The sequence below is a fragment of the Geotrypetes seraphini genome, chromosome 1, assembly GCF_902459505.1.
Source record: "Geotrypetes seraphini chromosome 1, aGeoSer1.1, whole genome shotgun sequence".
NCBI classification, from domain to species: domain Eukaryota; kingdom Metazoa; phylum Chordata; class Amphibia; order Gymnophiona; family Dermophiidae; genus Geotrypetes; species Geotrypetes seraphini.
Window position 1 is genome coordinate 21871108 of NC_047084.1, and position 15352 is coordinate 21886459.

Below are 15352 nucleotides of genomic sequence, written 5' to 3' on the forward strand. Positions count from 1 at the left end.
TCCTGGGCATATTTTCAGCAATAAACAGCTATCAGCCTTGGTGATTAACTTGCTTTATTGAATAGGAATTCAACAAGCACAGCTCATAAACTATATAGTAACTTGATATTTACAGTTCAAAATACCTGTGTGAGCAATTTGTATCAACTTCTTCCCTCTCAAAGGCTCAAGTCCAAGGAGGAAAAAGAAAAATCACACTCTAATCCAGTTTCAGTGTAATCCACTAGTGTCAGGAAACAGCAGGTACTAAATGCCATTCCATTCCTTTAATCAATTTTCCTTCTTAATGTCCCTGCCCATCTCTGGACAGAGGATTTCCATGGGCATAATGAAAATCCTGCCAGAAGTAAGGCAATACATTCCACTAGGAATATTTCACACCTACCCTCTGCCATGTGGTAGGGGCTTCAAGGACACCATGCACAGCAAATTTCTTGTCTTAGGTTCCAGGCCTTCCCCTTTAGTGCTAGGACCTTGGAGGGAGGAGGGCTGGGCAACCAAAGACCATATGCTCACAAACCTAGTCCCTTTTATTACTTTCTGGCCCTGCCCACATGGGCAGGCTGTTTCCACATTGTAGTTCTCTCCACAACCACACACCAGGCTGACCATCCCATCAAACCTTCCTTGCTTTGTACCTTCCTCCAAGTTCAAACCAACAAAAGGGACATTTTCAGGAGGTCATACTCATCCCCTGTCTCCCCAGCTGCAGCGAATCAGCTGTGCCACCCTGATGTGCATTGAAGAACAGCTGTCAAGTTATTGCCATCGCCACAAGTAAAATCTGGATTTAGCCTAAGGTGAGTTACATTCAGGTACCTAAAAGGCCATAATGGTACGAAGAGCCATACTAATAAAATGCTGTACCCGTAACAGAAAAAAATAGGAGAGAGACAATTTAAACAAAACCTCTGACATAAAAGTAGAGGCTGAAAACAAATTACAAGTTTGTCTTAATTAAACAAAGGCGGTAGGAGAAGAGGTATGCTTAAGTAAGAGGGATTAAGCACGGTGGAAAGGGTTGTTAAAATAAGGAAGGAAAAAAGAAAAGTGAAACTACAGGGAAGCAGATTGCAGCAGGCTGCAGCCACAGGTCCCGACCAGGAAACTAGCGACGCGACACGCCACGCCACGCCTCTCGCTCCCTTTGCTTGCAATGTTTGTGTGCTTTTCACTGATAACATTAACTATTTCAGCTCCCTGCGCTAGGATTTGGTTGCTACCCCCTTTTCTCCCGCTCAGAAGATCTAGGTAAGGAAGAGAACCCCTTCTTTTTCTTAAGAAATATAGAAGGCCTGAATAAACTCTCTGTTCAGGGGTTAGGGGTAGGATACATTGTTTTTACTCTTTCCGTTGTGAATACAAGAATGCTAAAATCAGCACAGATTTGGAAGTAAATTTATAGGGTAACAGAAAAGGATACATCATTTTACTTCACAGCTGAGGTTCCTAGTTCATTCATACTTTTTTGGGAGGGCGTAAAACATGGACTTTAACTGCACGACCTTAAAAATCTGAGGTCCGTGCCACTTTTAGTCTCAGCATAGGTTATGGCTCTGACGGAGCCTAATGCTTTTCCCTCTCTCACTGAGACTAAAAGTGGCACAGACCTCAGGGCAAAAGTTTTGCCACTTTTAGTCTCAGCATAGGGCAGGGGGGGGTGGAAAGCATTAGGATCTGTTAAATTGTCATAGAGGTCTGTCAGAGCCATAACCTATGCCGAGGCTAACCGTGACATGGCCCTCAGATTTTTAAGGACGTGCAGTTAAGATCCGCGAGGTCCGTGTTTTACTCCTTACTTACTTTTTCCTCCCTCTTCTGTTGGGTATAAGAAAATTCCTTATTCAGATTGCTTATTCATTAATTGTTTCAGGATGACAAAAGTACCTTGGAACCAGGGCCAGTACTTTAGTCGAACCTTTAGTTTTACAAGCCCCTGAATTAACTTTCTGACCCCCCCAAGCCTGCAGCTCCCTCATCCCCTCTAAAAAAAATAATGTTGATAATTAAATACAACAATCAGCATTATTACACACATTCTATACAAATGCAGATTCTTTCCATTTGTGTAAATGTCAGGATCTATGTTTTGCTTTGACTGTTCCTTTGCCTAGTGGTTGGGCCAACTGTGCTTGTCAGGGTGGCCAGGTATTTTTCTGAACTCCAGCCTATTTTCAATTGTAAGATGTAAAATAGTTAATTTCTTATAATTCAACCTATATGTTTTGGACTTGTCCGCTGGTGTCTTCCTTTTGGACTCACTTGGTGTCCTCTGTGGCGCAGTTGTGGCAGTGCTCCTGGAGGCTACATCCCAGTTTTCTTTTTACCTTGCAAATTCGCTTTCATCCGCCTAGACAGGGATGTGCAGCATTTCTTAGAAAAACCATACTGTTGGGCCGCAAATGTATCTTGTTACAGTGGCGTTCTTCTCAACCTCCCACCATCTCTCAATGGAGAGTATTAATGTTGCATCAAATGTTGCTGGAACGCAGAGACATTGTGGACTTGTCTTCTAAAGCGGGACGCTTGTTCTGTCAATGTTGGCAGCTATTCAGCCTTACCTTCACTCCTTATGTTCAGCAGAAAATTTGGGATTTATAATTTGTTCCTTTTGGTTTGCTTCTTACAATTGTCATTTTCTTTGGTTGCCGCTGCTGCTGCCCGGGGAGGGTGGGAGGTGGGGGATTGGCTGAGGTTTATGCCTAAAAAATTGTTTCTGATATTACTGTTTTCTACCACTTGTGTTGTTTAATAAAAATGATTTAAACATAATTTTCCTTTCAACCACCTTGTATTCATCTACTGTAATTCGCTGATTGTACAGCTCTTCTTCTTTGTGAACCGCCTAGAAGTTGCAAGATTGTGGCGGTATAGAAAAATAAAGTTATTATTATTATTATTGAGAAAGCAGCCCAACATATTTCTTCATATTCCCAAGAGTAAATAAGTCTATAATGACTGATTGCAGGTAGGTACCCATGAGGCTGCTGCAATCATGTTGGGGCCCTAAAAGGTTCAGATCTCTGATAGAGCTCTTATGTGTACAAAAAGTACCACAGATCTCTCATCTGCTTCCCACTCTGCAAGTTCTAGTGAGTAAAGAATCCCTTGTAAAATAGCTTTTTCATCTCCTATAGATGACTTACTGAAATTGTAGACTTAAAATCAGAAACCAGCCCCCAAAAACCCACAAACCACAACTGCTCAAAATTTCCTGCAACCAATTTTCCAAAAGCAGCCCACCTGTGCGAGAAAACCACAAACCTGACAACACTGTTGCATGGGGGGGTCACTCCTGGTGGGGGCTGCTTGTACGAGCAAGACAGACACCCCCGTTCAGGGCACCAAACAAAGGATCTGCTGAAGACATTGACAAAACAGGATCAACCACACTCTGCTGGCTCATTTCCTTCTCTTTTGGAAACCCAGGTCGTTCATTATTATCCACAAAAATAACTGAACCAGTAAAGTCAGGAAGAAACAGCTCTTGCAGTCTCCTCAGTTTTGTTTTTCTGCTCCACCGAGCAGAAATAATAATAAAAAGGCTCCTTCAACAATTTATTTTTTTTTTTAAATTTATTTATGCAGATTTAATAGTTACAATATCAGATGATACAAGGGAAAAAAAGGATCTTAACATAATTAACAGTAATTATACATATAAACAAAATTCCTTTCAAAGCCCACAACAAGTGAGAAGACATGCCACCAATCAAATTACAAAAAGGAATAAAAAGAAAACTAAGAAATGGTACTTGATTCATCCGCATGAATCTAGACCCTTCCATATTATCTGGGACTCTTACCTCCTCCTAATTCTCAGTTATGAAACACGTTGAAAATAAAGCTTATTTCTGTTCTCGAGCTAATAAGAATTGTTGCAATTGAATAAGATCCCAAAAAACATATTCAATGTCTTGTAATTTAACAAGACATTTACATGGAAATTTTAAATAGTATGATACTTCAAGAGCTAAGAACCTTTTCAACAAATTTTATGGAGAAATCTCTTCATGTTTTCCATGCTGTTTTCGTTTTCCTTGAATCCACCGGAGTGCTCATTTCAATATTGAAGAGCCCATTTACATGGCAGTGAGGGAGACTGCTAGAAAGTTTGCTAAAGACTAGGATAAGCTGTTTTGATAATCCGCTGCTAAAATGAGTGCAGGTTAAACTATTGGAAACCAGTTTAATGACTGCATTAAAGTTTTGAGAATCTGGGCCTAAGTGTATATCTCTGGATGGAGACTGCCCCAACTTTGGGCTAGATTCACTAGAGTCAGCAATCATTGCTAAACCTGTTTTCCCAGGTTTAGCGACAATCGCTGCTAACTGACCCGATTCACTAAACGGCCCATCATGTGTTTTTTCCCTCGATCACCCATTTTCTGATCCGGCCATGCAAATTAGTAAAGCCCCATGCAAAATAGCCAAGCAATCGATTCACTTACATTGCTTGGCTATTTAACATCGGATTTTACCGATCCTAAAACCCGATTGCTGTAGACCTGTCGGTAATTGTGTTACCGACAGGTCTGCCTGCTTTTTTTTTTTTCAATGGCACAGATATTATGCATGTATTACACACATAAAATATCTGTCCCATTAAAAAAAAAAATCCCCCACCACTCCTGACTGCCCTCCCCAATGACCCCGACAATCACCCCCCCCCCCAAATCGTGGTGATCCACCCGAACCTAAAACAAATGGCAGGAGGATCCCTCCTGCCCAGAAAGACCTCCCCCCCAAAGGAAGTCCCTGATTGGCTCAGGCCCCTCCCTTTCCCTCCATGCAAATCATTTGCATGCAAACTTGATAGTGAATCAATCACTGTTGGAAAATCGGCCAGAGAATTGAATCGCTATCTTTAGTGAATCTAGCCCTTTGTTGGTTGGGCTGAGAACTTTTCAGCGGCCTCTCATATAGCTTTTCATACCGTAGCTCATCCTGTCTAAAACTGACAGCAGGTTTAAGGCATTGTACTCAGGATAGTGGGATGATAAGCAGGGTCTAATCTGATAGTAAAGCATAGGTTGAAAGGTGTAATTTTTCCTTTTTGTTATCTTTCATCATATTATTTTGTTGTCCCTATGTAAACTTTTTGTTGTTACATTCAGTAAACCCAAACATTTTTAAATTGAAACATACCTTTATTATTTCAGCACTGGACTGCATCCCGCATGTGTTTTAAAGGGTAAAGGATTTGGGACTTGTATACTGCTTTTTCTGTGTGGTTACAATCAAAGTGGTTTACATATTTTAGACAGGTACTTATTTTGTAGCTGGGGCAAGAAAGTGTTAAGTGACTTTTCTAGAATCACAAGGAGCTGCCGTGGGACTCAGACTTACAACCACAAGGTGTTGAAGCAGCTGCTCTAGCCACTAGGCCACTCCTCCACTTCACATGTGGAAGTAGAAAGCCTTGGTCTACACCAGGGGTGTCCAACCCGCAGCCCGCGGGCTGCATGCAGCCCAGCAAGGAGTTTCGTGCGGCCCAAGCTTCTCCCTCCCTTCCTTCTGTGACTCTCTCCAGTGGGTATTTAGTTTTCTGGCCAGCTCCTCACGAGCGATTCACAGCTGCTTCAAAAGCCTTCTCGCATTCCCTTCCTTTTTGCCTCCCAGCAAATGTTTATTTTATGGTCGGCTCCCTTGCCGCAATCCTCCGCGTGCAGCGTTGGCTCCTCCTGTGCGATCTGCGGCTGTGTCAGAAGCGTTCCCTCTGACGTCACGACATCAGAGAGAATGCTTATGAAGCAGCCGTGAATCGCGCGCAAGGAGCTGATGCCGCATGCGGAGGATTGCAGCAAGGGAGCCGACCATAAAATAAACACTCGCCGGAGGCAAAGAAGGAAGGGAATGCGAGAAGGCTTGCAAAGCAGCTGTGAATCGCTCGCGAGGAGCCAACGCCGCACGCGGAGGACTGCAGCAAGGGAGCCCAATGCTGGACCTGCCAAGACAACCACCAACAAGAAGGTTCTTATGATACCAAGAATGACAAGGTGCCATGAACAAAGATTTTCCACAATCACGGATGGCTCTATATTTACCACAAAGGCAAAAAACAAAAACCTGAAACTCAATTTGCTTGGTTTCTTTATATTTATCACATATTAGATTATGAGATATGATGGTTCCCAAAAATACAAAGTACCATGCCTTGCACAATTAACACAACAGAAACAAGGGCTTTTTACAGTACTGCTCTGAAGCAAAATCTCAATGCTGATTTATTCCATGCTAAAACATGAAGGAGGACCTGCTGTTTTGTAAAAATCCACTTCTACAAGTTATTTGATATTTTTTATTTTTATTTTTTTTTAACTTAGAATGGAAGGAGGGAGGGGAACATGAGCAATAGGATGGAAGAATGGATGGAGTAAGAGAAAGAGATGCTGAGGTGAGGGAGAGAATAGAAAGGGAGAATTGGGTGTCTGTCTAGGGAAAGAGATGGTGCACATGGGGAGATGAAAAAAAGAGGAGAACTGTTGGGAAGAGAGAGGAGAGATAGAGAGAGGATTATTGGACATGGTGGTGGGAGAGGAGTGAGGTAGAGATGCATGGGCGCGGAGAGAAGGGGGAGAACATACTGGGCCGAGGAAGCTTCCTGGACTTGTATTAAAAGAAGTGCTAGATTGGGCGTGGGGGGAGAGCTTATGGGGCCAGAAACAGAGCACAGAGAGAGATGGTGGGCAATGGTCTGAGAAGTTGGACCTGGAGTGGTGTAGAGGAAGAGGAAAAGAGATATTTGAAGTGAGAACTGTTGGGAAGAGAAAGGGAGAAATGGTGGACCTGGGGAAGGGAGGCAGGCAGGCAGGGGGAGAGATGGAATGGGGCAGTTGGGAAGAGAAAGGGAGTGAAGTTGGATCTGGGGATGGAAGGGAGGGATGGAGGGAGATATGTTAGGCCTGGGGATGGAAGACAGAGAGATGCAGCATCTCTGTTTTTTTCCTCCATTTCATTGTTCAGCATCAAAGGAGGAGGGAAGAAGAAAAACAGAAAAGAGAGGGAGCAAAATGTTGGATCACGGGGCTAGATGAGCAGAGATGGACCTATGGGAGGGCAGGAGGGAAGAGAGCTGGGATAAGAAGATGCTAAGAGATGGAAAGAAAGGGACAGGGAGTTATAGCCTGACCAGAGGAGAGAGGGAGGGGGATTCTTAAAGTGGTGAGCCCTGTGGATGAGGTCAAAAGGGAGATGACAAGATGAGAGAGAGCGGTGAGTACAGTGGTAGAAACGTAGTAATGGAGAGTAGATAGAAGGGAATAGGAGGCTGTGAAAGGAGTGAGATAGAAAATGGGAGAGCTAGGGACTGAGAGAAGATGGAAAATTGAAAGGTAGCTCAACATTTTAAAAGAAGAAGGGTGAGAAAAAGGGCAAGATTTGAGTGGACAGAGGCAAAAAAGAAAAAGTTAAGAAAGTTGAAAAGGATACGTTGGACAGGAAATGGAATGAGAGAAGAGGAGAAAAAAAATGGACAGCAGACACTGGAAAGAGAATTAGTTGAAGATAGAGAAAAAGCAGAAAGAGAAACTGGGACCAAGATGATGGAAAAACAAAACATCCAGACAACAAGGTAGAAAAAATTGTTTTATTTTGAATTTATTAACTGGAATATGTTAGCTTTGGGATATGTGCATCACAATTATTTTTATATTCAGTGGCATAGTCATATACAGCTGATTTTGGGGAGGGACTGGAGCCCAAAATTAGTGGATGGGCACCAAAGTTTCTCCCCGCCTGAGTGCAATTTATAAATTCTTGAGCTAGTGGGGATTCCCAAGCCCTGCCAACTGAAGACATCTTCCTCCAGTCTGGTAACTCAAAATCTCCTAGCTTTGCAGTCAATGGCAATATCCTCAAGCTGCCCCTGCTTTCATGCATGCATGAAAGCCAAGGGGGGAGGGAGGGAAGGCAGCAGTAATATTGCTGCCAGCTGCAGAACTTGGGAAGTTGGAGGGAGAGGAGGTGGCTGTCAGTTGGTGAGGCTTGGGGATCCCTATTAGCTACAGCAGGGGAGATGTTCATTTTGAGGGAGCCTAAGCTCAAAGTGGGAGGCCAAAAAAGCAGTAATATTTACCCTGATTAAACGATCCTTCACATGCGCTGCTGACAGCTGATTTAGCATCCCCGCTCTGATGAGGCTCACCTCTTAAGAGGCTCACCATAGCTGTAATAGAAGTGAATGGGAGAACCAGGAGCGCGCATTCCTGCTCATCAGAGGGGGGATGCGGAAGCCTGTGGCTGCTCCCACTGTCAGCGGTGCACATGGAGGATCAGTTAGTCAGGTTAAGTATTACTGCTTTTTATGAAGGTTTATTATTAGATATGTACATCTTCTATATTAGTGAGTACAAATTTGGGACCTGCTGAACCTTTTTTTTGCTCAACAGCTAGTGTTAGTGTTTGTGCGGCCCCAGAAATTTTTTTTTCGTCCAATGCGGCCCAGAGAAGCCAAAAGGTTGGACACCCCTGGTCTACACTGAGGTCTTTGGCTCAGAAGCACTAAAGCCAGCAGTTGTCACTAAACCTGTTTTAACAGCTTTACCGATGATCACCTTTGCCGACCCGATGCAGGAAATGGCTCACTGCATGCAAAAACGACAGGCCTGATTGTCTCAGATGCCTAAGGCCCCTCTCTGAATCCAAAGTTGACATCTTTTTAGTATCTTCATGGATACAGTACAAAAGAGTGGCCCAAATAAAGGGGCCACTAACTCTGGACCTAGTTGAGATTATGCCCCAAAACTTTGAATATCTTCATTAGAGGCTCCAACATATCTCCTGAAATTTTTTTATCAATTTCTGAGATAGATGAAATTGTACCAGTTGACATGGAATTACCCTAATTGAAGTTCAGATATACATTGGGCCTTTAAGTTTTAATCGAGCCTGTTTTGATCAGCCTAAATAGACCCTTGGTCCATATTGTTTGTGTTTAAATTTGAGTATTAGCAAACAAAGCCCTTCAATATAATGAGAGATCAATTATTACATTTGTATTCTTATTTTTCCAGATATCGGATATTCTGGAGTTCTCTTGTGGACATGGAAGCCAGGAAAAACTCAGAGTACGATCTGGCTGATTTTCAAACTAGACTGTCATTTTTACACATTAACATTGAAAAAGTCGTAGGTGAACTAGAAAAAGAACGGCAAGACATCCTCGAGAAACTTGAAACAAGCTACAAATGCCACATGAGAAGTGAATTGAAAAGGTTGCAATCATTTATATCCTATGAATCACTTTCTTCTTGGTGCCCAAAGAAAATGGCTGCTGCAGGATTTTACTACACTGGCCTAAAACGCAGTGTTCAGTGTTTCTGTTGTGGGTTAGTTTTCTGCAGCACAAGTCTCAGGACTCCTCCTTATGAGGATCATCAGAAATTCCAACCTGACTGCGAGTTCATCCAAGGAAAAGATGTAGGGAATATTCCAAAGTATGATGTTCGAGTCCAGAACCCAGAGGAGAATTTGGCAGAAAGATCAGAAAAATACAAAGCTGAGGAGGCTAGACTGGAGTCCTATGACAACTGGCCTTTCTATACCAAGACACAGCCTGCATTGCTAGCCACCGCAGGATTTTTCTTTACAGGTAAAAGTTGTATTTTAAAATTTTTCTGTAGCACATCCTGTTGAATATTTACAAGAGCCGGCTCATTACTTAGTCAACAAAACAATTTTACTGAAAATACTGAGCTAATTTTTCACACTATAGTACAAAGCCTATTCATATTTTTGCTTACTAGAAAATAGTTTTTTTACTAAGTGACGGTAAGCAATAATGCATGCTTACTGCCACTTTAAAATGGTGTATGTGGGCCAATCTCAGGAGCCACATCCTAACTGTGGTCTTGCAATCTACATATTAAAAAATACTTTTTTTTTTTTTTTGTAACTCAGCAAGGTCTTAGTGTATGTTTTAGGGGTAGAGAGTGGGCATTGGTACATGATGACTGATTAATGCAGTGTTCTTCAACCTATTATCACCTATGGACCGACGGAAATAAAATAATTATTTTGTGGACTGGCACCTGTCCGCAGATCGGCAGTTGAACACTGGGCTAAGTCGTGAGCCAGACCCCACCCATCTCCACCCCAGACCCCACCCCCATAATAGTACTATTTGTAACACCATTTTTCCATTCATTATTCACATACACACACACACACACTATAACAATACATAATGGTTAGCCACAAAATTAAACTACGCAAAGCACACTTTATGCTTCTCAATATTCATGCCTACCAGAACACAGATAAGCCCATGCAAATACAGGACCAAAAACTAAAAGTACTAATATATACAAACAAACCCTAAGGTGCAAGACCCTGCATGCAGTACAACCCCAGAGGAAAAGAAACAAATGCATTTCTTCCTGAACAGACAAATCACTAAATTCAAAAATAAAATCATTCCCCCTACCGTTGTTGTCTCCCTTCCTCCATGCTGTGCCTTGCCATCTGGCCTGCTCCTGCCTGGCCATTTTATGCCGCCTCCCCCCCCCCCAGTGTATGTACAATTGTTTATTGCACTTTGATAGTTTGGAAAATCAATAAAGATTAAAAAAAAAAAAAAAAGACCTGGTTGAAAGGAGAACGGTAAATAGTAGGGTTCCCCAGGGGTCTGTGCTGGGACCGCTGCTGTTTGACATATTTATCAATGATCTAGAGATGGGAATAACTAGCGATGTGATTAAATTTTTTGATGACAGAAATTTGTTCAAAGTTGTTAAATTGCGAGAGGATTATGAAAAATTACAAGAGGACTCTGTGAGACTGGGAACTGGGCATCAAAATGGCAGATGACGTTTAATGTGAACAAGTGCAAAGTGATGCATGTGGGAAAGAGGAACCCAAACTATAGCTATGTTAGGCATCACAGCCCAGGAAAATGATATAGGTGTCATTGTTGAGGATATGTTGAAACCCTCAGCACAATGTGCAGCAGCTGCTAAGAAAGCAAATATAATGTTAGGAATTATCAGGAAAGGAATGGAAAACAAAGATGAAAATGTTACAATGCCCTTGTATCGCTCTATGGTGAAGCCACACATTGAATACTGTGTGCAGTTCTGGTCGCCATATCTTAAAAAGATATAGCGGAATTAGCACTGCCTCTGTTGACCGGCTGCCGCTGCTGCTTTGGGGGCTGAAGGGAGGGAGGAAGGGGATGTTGTCGGGCCATGACCAGCTGCCTCTGTTGCTTTGGGGGCTGGTAAGAGGGAAGGAGGAGGGCTTTTCAGGTCAGGACTGGCTGCTGCTTTTGCATCGGTGATTGACAGAGGGGCGTTGTTGGGTCAGGAGCGGCTACCACTCCTGCTGCTGCTTCAGGGATTGGAGGGAAGATGATCTTTTTTGCCAGTGATTTTTTTTTCCCGGTTGGTTGAGAGTGCCGGTTGGTTGAGTACTGGTTAACTGGTATTCTACTGTATACTATATATACTCGAATGTAAGTCGATCCGAATATAAGTCGAGACCCCATTTCCACCCCCACCCCCCAAAGAGGGAAAAATGGTTGACTTGAATATAAGATGGACAGCTTAATATTCAAGTGCCCTGCCCTGCCAGAAACTGCACCCAGCCACCTCCCTGCCAGTCACTGCACTCAGCCCCCTTCTCCCCCTCCCCCTTTCAGGATCTCCACCCTGTTCCCCATCCCTCCCAGGCTCTGCACCCTGTCCCACTCCCTGCCCTATCCATTGTATCTTCTCTCTGCCGATATCCTGCATGCCGCCATGCCTTCCCTATAACCCATGTACCTGGAATCCCTGGTGGTCCAGAGGTGTAGCGGGCAGAAGCAAGCTTTCCATGCTCCTGCCCTGCTGCTGAGCTGGTTGCTGCCCCAAGTTCTAGCGGTTCAGCTGTACCGAGCAGGAGCACGCTTTGGACGCTACTGGTCGGCACTGAGTGGCTTCCTGAATGGCTGTGGCAAGTCTTGCGAGTATTCGTGGGAGCCATTCAGGAAGCCACTCAGTGCCGAACAGCAGTTCCCAAAGCGCATTCCTGCTTATACAGCTGAAGCCATAACTTGTGGTAGCGACCAGCTTAGCAGCAAGGCAGAAGCACCAGGGATTCCAGGTAAGCGGATCATTCGGAACGTGTGGCGGCATGCAGGATATCGGCAGAGAGGAGGTACAATAGGCAGAGCAGGGAGGGGGGACAGGGTGCAGAGCCTGGTGGCCCAGCAGAGGCCTGCAACAAGTCCGGGAGGGGGGTGGGTGGGTGCTGGTTGCTGGCCTGAATATAAACTGAGGGCAGGAGGGCCTGGGATCCCTCCTGCTCGTATTATAGTGGGGGGTGGGGGGTAGGGGGCCACCTGGGCAGGAGGGGTTGGGTTCCTTCCTGCCTGATCATATAGGGGGGTGGGGGGTGGGGGGCGAGAGGCCAGGAGGGCTTGGGCTCCCTCCTGGCCTGATTGTAATCGGGGATGCTGCGGGTGCCGTGGGGCAAGAGGGCTTGGGCTCCCTCTTGCCCCAAATGTAATCGGGGGGGGGGGGGGGGGTCAGTGCCGCGGGGCAGGAGGGCTTGGGTTCCCTCCTGCCCTGATGTCGGGGGGGGGGGGGGGTTGGTGTGGATTCTGTAACCGGTGTTGTTTTTGACAGACACTGGTTAAAGAATCCAGCTTTTAGGCGAAAGACTGGCTCCTCCTTCGCCTAAAAGCCCTTGTGTTGGATGTTTGGGGCTTAGGCATTTTTTCGGGTTCATTATGGGGTATAAGTGTAGACGTCGTGGGGGTATAAGTGTAGACGTAGTGGTGGTCTGGGCGTTTAAACAGCTGAATGTAGAGGCAGGCCATTATCAAAAAAAAAAACTCCATTTGGATGTTTTTTTTAATTATGGACATTTTCCCTGCTTCTACTTTCAACGTTTAAGGCCTTAGGCCAAAAGGGGACTTAGACGTTTTTTTTTATTACGCCCCTCCATGTCTATATCAAAAATAAAGTTTTATTAACCAGTCACTGTCGTGGTCACCAATAAAGTGGAAGGGTCGCTATTTTATCTTTAGTAGATTCTAAGAAAGCAGTCTGATTGAAATTGGTATAGGGGAAAGATGATCGATATTTTTCTTTTTCTTAGATTTTGGATGATATTTACCTTAGTTTTGTGGGCAAAAATGATTATTTGTTTTCTATGTATTTTGGTTGCTTTACAGTATATTTCAAAAATTTTTGTCTCTAATTTTTGGTGATGTAAATTTGGAAACTAATAAAGAATAACTTTTTTTTAATGTCTAAATCTTTATTCAGGCTCTAAGACTTTATAATTGTGAAGTACATAAGAATAACCATACTGGATCAGATGAATGGTCCATCAATCCCAGTATCCTGTTTCTAACAGTGCCAATCCAGGTCACAAATACCTGGCAGAAACCCAAATAGTAGCAACATTCTATGCTGCTGATCCCAGGTCAAGCAGTGGCTCAGTTAAGGACTATGGACTTTTCCTCCAGGAACTTGTTCAAACCTTTTTTAAACCCAGATACGCTAACTAATGTTATCACATCTCTGCCAGTGAGTTCCAGAGCTTAACTATTCATTGAATGAAAAAATATTTCCTATACCAATTTTGTCTTTCTTAGAACACAATTAAAAGGGGGGATCCATTAAATTCCATGGAGAGAAATAAATCAAGAAAATTAAACATTAGAAAGCTGACTACGTTTAACAACCCCACAATTTCTTAAATCCACCTGATCATTACTAGTCTCCAGAGATCTTTTTGAGGTCTAAAAAGGCTCTCAATTGTGTTGATAAAAAGAAAGTATACTTAGTCCCCAGGTAACGAACCAAACATTTACAGGGGTATGCTAAAAGATAGGAAGCCCCCAGCGGTATTCCACTTATATGTTGTTGTTTTTTTCTTTGATATTTTTATGTTCTGTATTTCTGAAACAAGTGTACCACTTGCGATATAATATAAATCAATTTTTAAAAAAAGAAAGATTAAAAAAGAAAAAATATTTCCTCCTATTCATTTTAAATGTATCTCCATGTAACTTCATTGAGTGTCCCCTAGTCTTGGTACTTTTTGAAAGAGTAAAAAATTTGATTCACTTTTACCCAGTCTACACCAGACAGAAATAGATAAAAAAAAAGTTCTGTTAACAGTATTTTATTATTTGTTACAAGAATGAATATTCTATTGTGAACAGCCTTTAGTATTTTCTTTTTGGGGTTATCCCTTACACAGGTAATAAGGATATAGTACGGTGCTTCTCCTGCAGAGGATGTTTGGGGAATTGGGAGGAAGATGATGACCCTTGGAAAGAACATGCCAAATGGTTTCCAGAGTAAGTGAAATAATATCTTATTACATCTAGTAACTTTTCAGTTCTTTTCATAATGTATCATAGCAACAGCAGATGAGGACCAGTTAGCCTACCTAAACTGCTAGTTATCTTCCTTTCTGTAATACTTAACATTCAGATCAGCCAATCTGGAACCAAGGGAACTCAAATAGACATTAAAAAGCAATGGGGAAAGGCGAGAACCCTGTGGTACGCCTCACCGGTTACTCCATTCTCCAGAAAGAGTATTACCAAAATGTATTTGATATGTGTGCGCAGTCAGAAAGTCCTTGAACCAATTAGAGACCTTGCCTGTAATTCTCATTCCATCCAGGCAACTCATCAATATATCATGATCCACCAAGTCAAATGCACAGCTTAAGTCAAACTTCATTACTAATTATACATGTAACTCTAGTTGATTTTTGACCTGTACAAGCTCTGTTTATTCCCTTGAAACTCAATAAAAAAATGTAAAAAAAAATTTTAAGTTCCATTTCAAAAAGATCTGGCAGACAGCACTACAAATGTGCCATGAAGTCAGCCTGTTTTGGCTGATTTTTAAAGAACTTTTTCCTGTTTAATTCTACCATTTTCAGGTGTGAATTTCTTAAAAGTAAGAAATCTGAAGAAGAGATAAAACAATTTATTCAAAACTATCATGGATTTATTGGAGTGATGGTAAGTTACGTATAGGCTTTTTCTTTTAAAGTTGAAGTTTGAGTTTGTAATAGGCCAAACTATAATATTCCCTTGTACCTGGAATTCTCCCTCCATTAAAAAGGGTCATATTTTTAGAAACATTATATGATGATTTTGTTAAGGGCAATTCTATAAAGGTGTGCCCATATTCAGAGGCCAATAGGGTGCCTATTTGGATCCTATTCTGTAAAGGAAAGGAAGCACCTACTTTTCTTTATGGAATACTAGTGTCCTTGTATAATTAAAGCCAGCCATAAAGTTGGTATAAATGCTTGCATCTAGAAAGCACATGCACATTTCTAGTATTCTATACTGTGCATGTGTAACAGTATGCTCCACCCACGCTGCACCTATGTGTAT

At 42.6% G+C, this 15352-nt stretch overlaps 1 protein-coding gene across 3 annotated transcripts in view; it reads left to right on the plus strand.

The window, feature by feature from the left end:
• The first annotated feature begins 496 nt into the window (after positions 1–496).
• NAIP (NLR family apoptosis inhibitory protein) overlaps positions 497–15352 on the plus strand; it is an 85590-nt gene continuing 70734 nt past the window's right edge. The window contains exons 1-4 of one of the 3 annotated variants that reach the window (XM_033928796.1): positions 497–800; positions 9015–9592; positions 14194–14293; positions 14890–14971. In XM_033928796.1, coding sequence (XP_033784687.1) covers positions 9046–9592; positions 14194–14293; positions 14890–14971 — 729 coding nt within the window. In that variant the 5' untranslated portion in view covers positions 497–800; positions 9015–9045. Of the gene's footprint in view, positions 801–858; positions 1252–9014; positions 9593–14193; positions 14294–14889; positions 14972–15352 lie in introns of those variants that run through there. The other 2 variants (XM_033928723.1, XM_033928884.1) reach the window with 2 other exon arrangements.